At 32.2% G+C, this 14,240-nt stretch overlaps 1 protein-coding gene across 1 annotated transcript; it reads left to right on the forward strand.

Moving 5' to 3' along the window:
• Positions 1–6,939: 6,939 nt before the first annotated feature.
• LOC124837988 (subtilisin-like protease SBT4.14) lies at positions 6,940–11,727 on the forward strand. The gene is made up of 11 exons (XM_047313487.2): positions 6,940–7,065; positions 7,589–7,680; positions 7,787–7,884; positions 7,985–8,128; positions 8,256–8,361; positions 8,568–9,081; positions 9,803–9,900; positions 9,978–10,202; positions 10,356–10,464; positions 10,741–10,954; positions 11,195–11,727. The coding sequence occupies exons 1-11, from the start codon at positions 6,940–6,942 to the stop codon at positions 11,725–11,727; spliced, it is 2,259 nt and encodes a 752-aa protein (XP_047169443.2).
• The last annotated feature ends 2,513 nt before the right edge of the window (positions 11,728–14,240 follow it).

Raw genomic sequence — 14,240 nt, forward strand, 5'->3', positions numbered from 1 at the left:
GACCATACTTCCCTTTTAAAAAGGCTCCATCTAATCCAATTATTGGCCTACAACAGACAAAACTGTCTTTGCATGCCTTTAGACAAGAGTAAAATCTCTTGAAAATTACTTCAACCCCATTATCCTCAACATGAACCTTAACTATAGATCCTGGGTTTCTTCCCAAAAACTCATGTGCATAATTGATAACCGGTTGAAATACCGTTATTTTTATACTTAATTTTGATATTAAAAACACCCTTTATGACTTAGAAACTAGCTTGAAATCATGTTTTTGCTTAAGTGTTGAGAATAAGAGAGTTGAAGGTGGAACTATTGGTTTTATGCATGGTTTTCCTTGTTTTGACAGGAATTAAGATGAATTGGATGAAGAAGTTGAAGTAGCAAGGAGTTGGAGTCAGGAAAGGCGGGAAAAGTACCACATAGAAGAATCGCAAATAGCGCTGAGCGTCATTTTGGGGCGCTGAGCGCGAATTTAGTGGTGCAACCAGTATTTCACGCCTCAGCACCACCGCTGAGCGCCAATTTAGAGGTGAAACCACTGTTTCACACCTGAGCGCCATCGTTGAGTGTCAGTTTAGTGTCACAACAACTGCTGGGCGCCCTTTTGGGGCGTTGAGCGCCGACTACATGGGCTTGAACCTGTTTTATGTTATTTTTATGAACTATTTAAGGTTTTGGATGACCTAGGGTTCATATCTTTGGACAGAAAGAGGCGCATAAACACTCCTTTCATCCCTCGGAGGCGGAGTTTAGATGCGGAAGCTTCGATCTTCAACTTTTAGGGTTTTATCTTTCATTCTTTTCCATATTTTCGTCTAGTTTCACCATGTCTATGGTGAACTAAACATCCATTGTTGTTGAGGAAACGATGTAATCCTTTGAAACTCTCATGTATTGAATTGATTTATATTATAAATGTTTTACTTCATTAATTGTTAGGGTTTTTCCTGTACACTTTATACATACTTTGTTTAACTCATTCAATTGCATGATTTTTTATATTGTCGATATGGAAACATATGGGGAAATCTAGAACTCGGGAAATTCCTCCAAAAGTAATATTACCTAGACATAGGGATAGAAGGATTGTTTGTCTTTAAGCTTCTGTGCGAATGTAATGCATAATTAATTGTTGGGGATACAAGACATTGTGATCTAGTAATTAAGAGTAGACTTTCTTCACCGAGACATCGGGTTTAAGGTAAATTAGAAAGTGGCATTGATATTAATGAAGAAGATGAATTTATAAATACATGAGAGTGGATAGGATAAGTCGGAAACCCCAACAACATAATCATTCCATATTTTATACACCAATCACCTGTGCATTCTTCAAGTCAATTTATCAACACTTGCATTCATATTTATTTTCTGCATTATAAACATTATGATCTTGTTTACAAGTCTTAATTAATCAAGAACCCACATGAATGTCTAGGTCGTGAGTCTCTTGGGAAATGATACTTGGTCTTACCATTTATTATTACTTGATACGATTCGGTACACTTGTTGGAGTGTTAACAATAATCATATATCCTCTTATATTGTTCCTTAAAGGACCCATCAATGTGATCAGAAGCAATAGTTTTAGCTCTATAAGCCATACACCTAGATATACCTATGTTCCACTTCCTTTGAACTTTTTCACGAATATCTACACCCTTCACTTTAGGATTTTCCGTTATTGTTTTCTCCAACTTTTTGCTCAACCACTTGGCATCAAGTAACTTCAGGTGGAACTCCCTATTGCAGGTATGATTGTCATTTATAGTTCTCAGCTGCCATGATTTCACAGCCTCCATATAAGCACAATATATGGTCCATGGGCATTCTCCTTTTCCACTAAAGCACTTGTGCCTCAATCTTGTTTTGTCATTTTTTACAAACTTTATATTCCTCCCATTTTCTAAAGCATACCCTTTTACAACATCTAAAATATCTTGCTTTTCAGCAAAATAAGTCCCTACTTCCCATGTAAAGTCTACCATACTTTTTGGCATACAAAACATACCAAACCTCCCGTAACCTTCATTATCATTAACCTCTTCATCACTATCTGTTGCACTAAGTAATTCCTCATATTTTCACTCCTCATCTGACAAACTTCTATCATCATCATCAATCTTGTTGTCTGAACTATCAGAAAGACTTTCTACTTCTACTTCCACATTACCATTTATATCACCATCTATATCACATTCAATACTCACATCAACTAGCCCCTCTAAGCACTCACTATTTTCATGTACACCACCTTCATCAGTAGATGTACTCCAACTACAAAGATCAATTTCCTCCTCCATAACTCCTTCACACACATTCAACTCTTGCTCTTCGTCACCATCGCCATCACCTTCAACTTCAACTTTAACACCATGAACATCTTCTTCACCCTCATGCACCTCTTGTACGTGACCATCACCTTCACCCTCTACTTCAACACCATCACCATCTTCTTCAACCTCATGCACCTCTTGTACATGACCATCAACTTCACCCTCTACTTCAACACCATCACCATCTTCTTCACCCTCATGCACCTCTTGTACGTGACCATCACCTTCACCATCTACTTCAACACCATCACCATCTTCTTCACCCTCATTCACCTCTTTTTGTACTTCACCATGACCTTCAAATTGTCCTTGATCATTAGTAATTATTCAAGCATATGTATCACTTCGGGCTCAGAAATAACATGTACAACGTATAAATGAACCTCACCATTAAGCCTAACTAAGTTAGCCATATGCATGACACTAGTGTCATTAATCAATTGTTCCAACCTATTTTCCAACACTAAACCCTCTCCTACACAATACCATAAATCTTTAAAATTATCATATTCAAAACCTTTCACTACACTAACAACCACAAGAGGTGCATGAGGGTGAAGAAGATGTCTCCCCTTCATACTTTAGGGTACCATCATTATTAATGAACTTCCCTCCATGGTGGAAAACATAGTCAATAATGTCGTCCATTACGCATAACACAATATACATATATCTCTACACACCTATTATGCAAACATATGACGACAAATATAAATATATATATTAAAACAATAACAAAACCCACTCACACATACTCAAATAAATTTAAACATACATGGGGGACCATCATATCGCAATCAACAACACAGACCAAACCATTGAAACTATGGGGGACCACCACCCAATATTCTAGTTTCCCAACTATAAAAACTAAGACAATAAAGCACAAACGCTAACCTTTTTCAGATAAACTTCCACTCACCACGTGCTTCAGCCTCGTGCTTCCAACGATACAAGGTCTCACACCTCACCTCGTGCTTCAACTTCTTCCAAACGTCGGTCATGCACCCTTGTTTCAAGCCGATGTTTTTCACCCAAGAACCCTCGCTTCCAATCGAACAAAAAAGATCTTTTTTTTTCTCCCATGAACCCTAATACAAGCCCCAATCTTCTTTCCTCAATCATTTGTTGATTTGTCAATTGCAAAGAAAGGGGCTGCACTTAATTTTATTTTTTTCCCACTTTGTCCTTAATTTAATTTCTTTTCCCCAATTTGCCCTTAATTCTTTAATTCACAAATTACAAAATACACTTCACAATTAGGTTTTTAATGCCATGTCAATTTAAACAATATTGTCAGCATGCCACGTAAGGCCCTCTTAAACAACGTTTGTCCAATTTAACGGCAAACCTCTATTTGTTTCAAATTTTCAAAAATAGGACCCAATTGAGACACCAAAGAAGTAGGAAACCTATTTGAGATTCTGGACGAAAAAATGGACCTACTGAAACATTAAACCTTTATATTATTGTTTGATGTATGAGAAAATAAGATGGGATATATTGTATTGATTTTATAATATTTAAGCTTGTTGAGAGGAAATTTTATTTTTATTATTGTGTATGAACAACCAATGGAGGGTGAGAATATTAAGAATTTGTACAATCAATTCAATAGTTTTTTTGTTCCATTAAAGAAAATTGTTTTTTTGTTGTATATGGAGGAACATTTTAGGTTAAAATAAAGGTATTCTTTTAGTAAAATTATATTAAAAGTAGCACTCACTATCCATTGTTAGACGTCAATTCATAACGTAAACCACCTGACACAAATTGCACATTTCATAGACAATGATTGGAGGTATAAAAAAAGGATGATTAGTTTTTCAATCATATATAATCATAAAGATAATAGGAAATTTTAAGAGAATGAAGAGTTAGGAATGTGTCAAGTTGATAATAAATCATCTAATGATATGGTTGTTACATATTAAAAAAATAAAGAATATGAGTGAATTAATAATGGATAGACAATATTTTTATGAGTGATGACTTAAAAGAGTTGCATAATTCAATAAGTATTAGAAATGTTGTCAAATTTGTAAGGTCTTCGCCACAAAGTATATAGAGTTTTAAAAAATTGATTGCAAAAAGCTATTGTGTCTTCATGTTCCCACAATGTGGAATTCCATATATGATGTTAGATGCAACAACAAAATTTCAAGTTTTGCATTTGATACTATGATTATTGTTTCGGTAAAAAAAACTAAGAGTCTTAAATCGAAGACAAAAAAATACAATAACCTCTCTTAATTCAAAGTAATGATCATTAAGGCCAAAACAATTATGTTCATTGATCATAAGAGCTATCATTTTTTTATAAGTAAATAAGTTACAATTTGTTTATTCTCTAAAAACTAAGAGAAAATAATAACAATATACAAAAATAATAACCAGATAAAAAAAATCCTATATCGTTTAATAAAAATTAAACTGGCTAATAGATGAACTTGGGTCCCAAATTATGGCCCAATCCTTTAAGTCGGTCTCTAAACATCTCGTACGCATACGACAATTGACTCAACTAGTAGACGATCAATATCAAGATCCACTAGTCTCTCCCAAAGATAGATATCGGCCCAAAGGACATTGTCTTACGCACAGAGATAAGTTCAACTTTTCACAGGTTGAAAATATGACAAGTTCACTGAGAATAATAATCATGTGATCTATTTTTTTCAAGTTAAGTTCAAACATCGACATTAGGACATCACTCTCTACAATTCGATTAAATAATATGATAATGTACTTTTCATTCTCATATCTTTTCATGAGAATGCTCTCTAGTGTCTAGGGTGGTTGATCTAACATCGAGATGATTTTAGATGATACAACTATCATGCATGATTAATATGACAAGTTGTAAGCATATTCTATTAACTTAGTTGGATGTTTTAGTTCTTAAATCCTATTTGGAATATTGTAAATTTTAATTTCTAATTAAATATTTTTTTTAGGTTGAATCTATTTTGGAATAGAAATGTAGATAACAACTTCTATTCAAATTGTAAACATAACTAATTTATTATATATTTAAATTGATGTTATTTGATATTTTTATTTATTTTTTATTATTATTATTTAATTTTAGATTATCTTTTAACTTTGATATTCTCATAAACATTTATTTTATGCATCTTATCGGTCCATTGTATAGTTAATTCTAATATTAACTTCAAATAACATGCACCGTGATCTAATTAATTGTAATTTCTTTAATATTCAAATAAACAAAATAGACAAAGATATATGAAATGTTCATCATTCTATCATAGTCCTTTCTCACAACTAAGAAACCACTCTTGTTTAAAAGAGATTAATTTGGAAGTTATAAGTCAACAAAAAATCTGAAGAAAAACTTTGATGTAAAAAAATGTCACATAACTTTTTGAGAAATATAAATGGTTGAAATTTTAGAAAATAGAATAAATTACATTATAAAAAAAATCATTTATAGGAATTAATAGTTTGAGAATTTCTATAAAGCTTTAAAGGATGTTGAAAAGAATGTGAGACCTTTATCTTAAATCTTAAGGAGGGAACAAGGAGTGATAAGGACTAATTGTCTGTCTCAAAGGGTTTTTAACACTATTTTATTACATTACTAAATACATATTAATAAATTGATATAATAATAGTTTCTTTTTCAAAAGTAAAAAAGTTCTTTCTAAAAACGTGAATAGATTTGTTTCTCTATGTGAAAACTTTTATGTAAAAGCAATGGAATAAAATTATGGTAATTACAAATTAAGAATTATATATTTTAAATAATATATAAATAAAATAATTTTTATCATATAACTTCATTTTCTAATTAATATTGTTTTAAGATAATAAACTTCATCTAATATTAGATTAAAATTTTTTTAGTATGATTTATTAAAACTATTGTATCACCTATTACTAAATTAAAATCTTATAAATTAATTTTGTAAGAATAAATTAGATTTAAACTTATTTTCTAATAAAAAATAATAAAAATGTACCAATAAACAAGATCATGAATTAATCCATACAAGGAAATAAGAAAAAGCTAAGAGGGACACTGCCAATTGTTTAATATCATCAACTTGTGATTCATTTAGGTTAAACTTCAAGCTATGCTAATGAAAAACAAATAATATTTTCCAAATGGTTAACTCTCTTGCATTGGAATTCAAGGAATAAAGGGTTCTTAATGCAAATGACTATTTTCTTTAAGCAATGTCTCTTCTGCACTTAACAGTGACATGTGTCTTGGAGCTTCCAATATCAAACTTCTCAAACTCTTCAATTTCTCATCATCTGTTGATTTTGAACCCAAGACAAAAAAACTAGGAGATTTCAGCATTATTAATCTTCATTAACACTGCTATATGATAAGACCAACAAAGATGATGAAAATGAGAATGTTAGTGGAAGTTTATCCTGAAGAAGCAACGTGATGTTGACTGTAGTCAAAGGTGGAATCAGAAATTCTGTAATCTGACTTGCAAGTTTCCCCCACCAAAAACCTTGATTAATAATTGAAAGAAGCAAAACTGGTTGAAACCTGCTTCTGTATTCTTTCTTTTCTACAGTATATAAGGTTCTTCTTGGAAGCTGTACACTGTTTATCCGTATGTTAATGAGTTATAAGCCTAAGATGTCACTATGTTCATGCAGAAACTTCCCAACTCTTTTTCTTTGGTTTCCATTGTTTCTGCTTCTGCTGAGAAATGCTTCAGCTGATGGTGACAAACAAAAGGCAATCAATTTATTCTCCTCAATTATTCTTTATATCTGAATACATATATACTGTTTTAACTTTTGGTTAAATATGTTTTTAGTTAATTGATACCAAATTGCAATTCATCTCTATTCTAAATTTTGATACATTTTTTCAAATTTATACAGTCTTTTAACACAACAACGTCAACCTCTTTTAAACTGTATTTCAGGCTGATAATTGAACTGTTTAAATCATCTGACATGTTACTGTTCAGATGCCAATTTAGAATACTGTTTAACACCTAAAAGAATTGATATTGTTGGATTAAAAATCCCTATATTAATTTATTTTCAAAGTTTTGGAAACCAAAATATATCAAATTTTGGGATATGAACGAAATCCAATTTTGTATCAAATTTAGTGACTAAAAACATACTTAATTCTTTATTTTTTTTAAGGAAAGACCAACCACATATTCACTATTTATGCTTAGGTTCTAACATGTCATTCTGTTTCCTACTGTATATGAGCCTGATCACAACATTTGAGATGTATGCAGAACTTTTACATTGTTTTCCTGGGAGATCATGCTGGGAGTAGAGACATAGCTCTAGACGCCCATTTAAATATTCTCTCTGCTGTTAAAGGAAGGTGGCCTAATAAAATCATAAACATTTTCTTATTCTTTACTCTTCAAGCGTAAGACACAAAAAAAGTGACTGTGTAGCTCTTGTTTTGAACTGTGTTTACTTAGCAGCATCCTTGAAGCCAAAGAATCCATGGTATACAGCTACACAAAGAGCTTTAATGCATTTGCTGCTAAATTGTCCGAGGATGAAGCTAAGAATTTGTCTGGCATGTGGTCATTTTTCTCTAGTTTATTCATGTTATTTGTCAATTAGTGAGTACTTTTAGTTTTACTCACTTTTTTTACTTTCTTGCTTGCTATATTTAGCCATGGATGAAGTAGTTTCTGTTATTCCAAATCAGTACCGCAAGCTACACACAACAAGATCATGGGACTTCATAGGATTACCTTTGACTGCTAAGAGAAAACTGAAATCAGAAAGTGACATAATTGTGGCTCTTTTGGATACAGGTTCATCATACTTTACATTCCATTTTCAATATTTCATCCTTGTTCTTGATATCACACACACACACACACACATAGTGAAACTTACATGGTTTAACTGACATTGTGTCTCTCCATATTGACGAGGTAGGGGTCACTCCTCAGCTTCAAAGCTTCAAGGACGATGGATTTGGTCCTCCACCTGCAAAGTGGAAAGGAACTTGTGATAAATATGCAAATTTTTCAGGCTGCAATAAGTAACATCCCTATTCTTCTGTACATTTTTGTCACTGTTTTTTGAATCTGTGATCATGTTTTAGTTAAATTTTACGTGTACTTATCTGAAAGTAGTTTACTTGAAACTATTGATATAAGTGGACAGAGAAAAAGATTAAAAAATAACTACTAAAATGAATAATTTAATAGTTGAATTAAATATTAGTATTCTGTCCATGACTTGAAGCAAGCTGATAGGAGCCAGATATTTCAAGATTGGTGGAAGGCCTGATCCATCTGACATATTATCCCCCATAGATGTGGTTGGTCATGGAACTCATACTGCATCAACAGCAGCAGGAACTGTTGTCCCAGATGCAAGTCTCTTTGGCATAGCCAAAGGAAAGGCTCGTGGTGCTGTGCCATCAGCCAGATTGGCAGTTTACAAAGTCTGCTGGGCGAGTGATGATTGTGCAGACATGGACATACTAGCAGCATTTGAAGCTGCTATACATGATGGTGTTGATGTCATATCCATTTCCATTGGTGGAGGGAATCCAAATTATGTGCAGGACTCTATAGGAATTGGATCATTTCATGCCATGAGGAAAGGCATAATCACTGTGGCCTCAGCTGGAAATGATGGACCATTCATGGCAACTGTCACAAATACTGCACCATGGATTGTAACAGTGGCTGCTAGTGCCATTGATAGGGATTTCAGGAGCACTATTCAGTTGGGAAATGGAAAGAATTTTTCTGTAAGTTCTTCTTACTTTGGCATTCACATATGTTCTTCCACATAACCACAGCAACTTTACCATATTTTAAAATGAAAACAGTTGTGTTCATAATTAACCAATTTTTAATTTCACATACACCTATAATTATCTATACAGAGGAAATTTTTGCATTGAAATCAATTATGAGAATGTAGAGGAGATTTTCAGTTATTGTTTCTGTATGAGAACTGAGAAATTTCTGTGATTCTGATAGACTTCAAGTTGAGTCATGATGCATGTAACTCAGTATTTAAGGTGAGTCTACATTGTTGTAAGTTGCAAGTCTTTACAAGTTACTACATTGAACTTGTATCATGATATTTCACCGATCCAGTTTCTCTTCCTCTATTTCAGTCCACCAGCAATCTTTTCAAAACCAGAAAAACACAACTTAATGCAATAAAAACATCTTAAGAGAAATTAACAAATAATGATCATGGAATGAGGTCACAGCCTAACAGAAAATCCATGAAAAACAGAAGTGAAACATGGTGTACAAAATTTTACACATCAATATCCATGATCAAATAATGTAGTTTGTCATTACACAGACCAAATACAGCCCAAATGTCAACTTGAAATACTGTTTAACATGTAAAAAAAAATTAACTTTATTTGGTTAAAAGGACTATATATGTTTACCTTATGGTTACTAAAATTCACTCTATATTCCTACACATCCAACTGTGTGAAAATGCAGGGGGGAGGGCTGACCACCTTCAATCCAAAACAAAAACAGTACCCCCTTGTCAATGGGACTGATGCAGCCAGAAACTCTGGAAGCAAGGAAAATGCTAGGTATTCTTTTTTGTTTCTTTTGACAGCACATTGTTAAGCTTTCCATATTAGCAAAGAACAATTCAATGCATTGACAGGTTCTGCTTTGAAGACTCCTTGGATCCAAATAAGGTGAAAGGAAAACTTGTATACTGTAGTTTAAGTGGCTGGGGCAGTGAATCTGTTGTGAAAGGAATTGGTGGCATTGGTACTATAATGGAAACTGACCAAGTTTTTGAAATTGCCCAAATATTCATGGCTCCAGCTACCATAGTGAATAGTAGCATAGGTCAAATTATTATCAATTATACACACTCCACAAGGTATGATAAGATTCTCTTCATTGCTCTCTCCATATTTGGTTACTTGTTTACTTTTCCTTTACAAGCTTATCATAAATGAATCATTGTTACAATACAACACTGTTCTACTTAATCATCTCTAGATAACTTATTTTAATTTCTTGTTAAACTAAGATCGCCATCAGCAGTAATACATAAGACCCACGAAGTAAAGATTCCAGCTCCATTTACTGCTTCATTTTCATCTAGGGGTCCAAATCCAGCATCTAAACATATTCTCAAGGTACCAGAGGCTGCAAAGCAATCATAATGCTATCTATTAGTATATTGACCGTTTAGCTACTATTTGAGGAACTGAGTAAGTTTTATAATCTAATCAGATAAGGTACTTTGACACCAGAAATTTTTTTACACCCATTTAACACTATTCCTCATTACTCTCTTTTTTCTTTAGAAATACAAAAGTTAACTATTATTAAGACCATTTCACTCCTAGAAAAGTTGTAAGGTGGTAATCAAATGGTGTCAAATAACATTTTTTCCAATCTTTTTGATGCAGCCAGATGTTACAGCTCCTGGCCTTAACATCTTGGCATCTTATACACCTATGAAGTCAATTACTGGAGAGAAAGGAGATACCCAGTTTTCTGAATTTACACTTATGTCTGGAACTTCTATGGCATGCCCTCATGTTTCTGGTGTAGCAGCATATGTGAAATCATTTCACCCCAATTGGTCTCCTGCTGCAATAAGATCAGCCATTATTACTACAGGTGAGAGTCAAAGCCTATTTCCACTTTTGCTGGTTGTTTTGTTTCATCATATGCAAAATCTGAAGCCTTTTGTGTCTCATGTCTTATAGAGTAATAATTGTAAAAGACTTTCATAAAAGTTGTACCTACCAACTACAGTTTCTGATTGGTTAAGCTTGATGACACCGACACTAGCAGGTACTAAACACTATGTTTTAAGAAGGCTTGACTTTTGACTTGTCTATCTACTTCTTTGTTCAGCTAAACCTATGAGCCAGAGAATTAACAAGGAGGCAGAATTTGCCTATGGTGCTGGTCAAGTGAGCCCTACAAGAGCTGTGAGCCCTGGTTTAGTCTATGACATGGATGACTTTGCATATGTTCAGTTTTTATGCCATGAGGGCTATAATGGTTCCACTCTATCAGTGTTAGTTGGCTCTCCTGTGAACTGCACCTCTTTGCTTCCTGGACTTGGCCATGATGCTCTCAACTACCCCACCATGCAACTTAGTGTGGAAAACAACTCAGGCACAACAGTAGGAGTTTTCAGGAGAAGAGTGACCAATGTTGGTCCTGCTCCAACCATCTTCAATGCCACCATCAAATCTCCCAAAGGAGTGGAGATCACAGTGAAACCTGCAAGCCTCATTTTCTCTCATACTCAGCAGAAGAAGAGTTTCAAGGTAGTGGTGAAAGCAAAATCTATGGCAAGCATGAAAATAGTATCAGGTTCCCTTATTTGGAGAAGCACACGTTACATTGTTAGGAGCCCTATTGTTATCTATAGTCCATAATCAAGCTTGTAGCATTCATTGCCTGTGTGCTAAAACATATGGCTCTTCTTGAGCTCAATGTTGATATTCTTTTTAATAAATCTTCACTTATTTCTTACATTTTAAAATAAAGAAAATGAAATGAAATATTAATATGTATTTATGAAAGCCATGACTTTTTAATTTAAAAACAGAAGTATTTTTTCATTTCCTTTTTCTTAAAAACTTAAAAGTCACGTTGACTTGAACTTAAATATTCTCCACTAGTCTTTAGGGTTGAATTTTCTTTTATGCTAATCTTATATTGAGAAATTGGTCCCACTAATAAATTTTATTTATTTTGCATTTATTTTTATTAAGAATTAATTATATATTTTTATTAATTGAAAGCCATGTAAAAAATATATTAGATATTCGTAATAAAAGTATATCAATAAGTAATGTTTAATAATAAAATAATTTAATTTTTAATTATGTAATTTTTGTTTTAGAAGTGATGGAAAGTAGAAGAGTGTAAAAAGAAATAAAAAGATAACTAATTTAAACACAAGATTATTTTCATAAATTGTGTTAATGATTCAATAACTAAAATTATGCAAACAAAAAAAAAACAAATAACACTCTTTTTTGGGATCAAAAGATTGAAATTCAAGATAAATTAAAAAGGATATGGTATATAAACTTTATCAAACTTTACTATTATGGAAATTATTACTCACTTTGTTTTTTCAATTTAATTACTCCCATCCCAGTTCCTTAGTAGAAAAAGTCTATTTTTTTAAAGTCAATTATGAAAACTTTCTTTCACAAGAATTACAATAATTAGTCAAACTCAATTATAGATAAAAGCTTCATAGATATTTTTGTTTTGGTTCTAAATCATAAAAAATATTTTTCAATACTCAATAAATCAAATATCAATGGTTGATCAAACCAACAAACATTAATCATAGAAAAAAAAGTATTAACATTGAATGGAAAGATATATAAATATAGATAATACAAATTACACGTGATTTTAATTAATTAAATATCTAACTCCAATGAAAAAAAAGAGAGACAAAATGAAAAATATGCACAATGGAAGTAGACGAAGATCTAATTATGAAAATTGTGGTCTTCAAGATAACCCTAAGAACCCAAAACCTTGACCCTCTTCTCAATCACCTAAAGACATATTTTTTAAAGAAGAAGCAAGGAAAATAAGCAAAAAGTGTCACATAAACAAAAAGTGTCAAACAAAAGTAACACTTAGTGCTAGATACTTCATTATGAATGGGCGCATACACCTAGATGCAAGAAAATAGCTCTCTAAACTTGAGTCAAATGACTCTCAATGCAATCACTAGGAGGTGGTGCTTAATGAAGGGGTAGTTGAAGGGTTTAGAATGTGTAAAGCAAACTTAAAAATGAGATTTTTATATTTAGTAATAAAATAATTTGTTAAAATGTACCATAGGAGATCATGAGACAACTACATAAAAGAGATGATAATAAACTAATAAGTATCGACTAATGTGTCAAATTAAACTAATGAAATAATTTTCAAGAAGAAAGCAATAAGCAAAGGAGTAGAATCTCTGTATGATAAGTCACATAGAGATAAAATATGTCACATAAAATATGAAGATAAAAATCAAAATTGATTAGTAAGAGAATAAAGATAACTAATCATTCTCTTTAATACATATACAAATTATAACATGAAATAATTTAATTTAATTTTTATTCTCAAACATAATTTTACAATTAATTTAATAAAGGTATATTAATACTAAAAAAAAATTTGGAGACCATTTTAAAGCAAAGACTTTACCTACTTAAACCTTAAGCTAGTCTAATGGTCTTTTAGGTCAAGGAGAGTGTTAGTATATTCACTAAAAAAAGTCATAGACAATCAGCAAAAAGTTGTTAATTTAATTATAGAGTCAACAGAAAACTAAAAAAAAGCAATAATGAACTATTTCCTTTCTCTTGATTTTTTTTATGAAACTTCAAAAACTAAAAAGACAATCCCAAAATGTCTAAGTTAAACAAGAAAGAGCATAACTTCATTGAACATGAGTAAAATGAATAAAATTCTTAGTATAATACTTTATTGAACACAAGATTCTTAAGAATAGGAAAACTTTTAAAAATAGAGTAATTTACCTCATAAATTAAAACAATGGAGTAGTTAACTTAAAAATTTACACATTAAAGGTAAGTATTTATGAGTTCTAACGATTTCTTCATAAAATTTTGAAAATGTGAAGTCATCATGACTCATGATAATTTTTTTGTAAATATGTTGAACGAAAGCTATAATGTATATAGTTGAGTGAGGAACGAGCGAGTGAAGAGCTAGACAAGATTGTCGAGTAGCAAAGAGAACTCGACAAGTTTGCCAAGTAGCAAAGAGAACTCAACAAATTTGCCAGTAGCAAGAAGAGGTCAGCTAAACGATTGAGCAGTTTGGAGATGTTGGTAAGATATGATAATATTGCTGAGTAGTGCGATGAACATGGCAAAACAGTTGAATAAAGTAATAGGTT

This window comes from Vigna umbellata, chromosome 11 (assembly GCF_029865625.1).
Source record: "Vigna umbellata cultivar VRB3 chromosome 11, Vumbellata_1.0, whole genome shotgun sequence".
NCBI lineage: Eukaryota > Viridiplantae > Streptophyta > Magnoliopsida > Fabales > Fabaceae > Vigna > Vigna umbellata.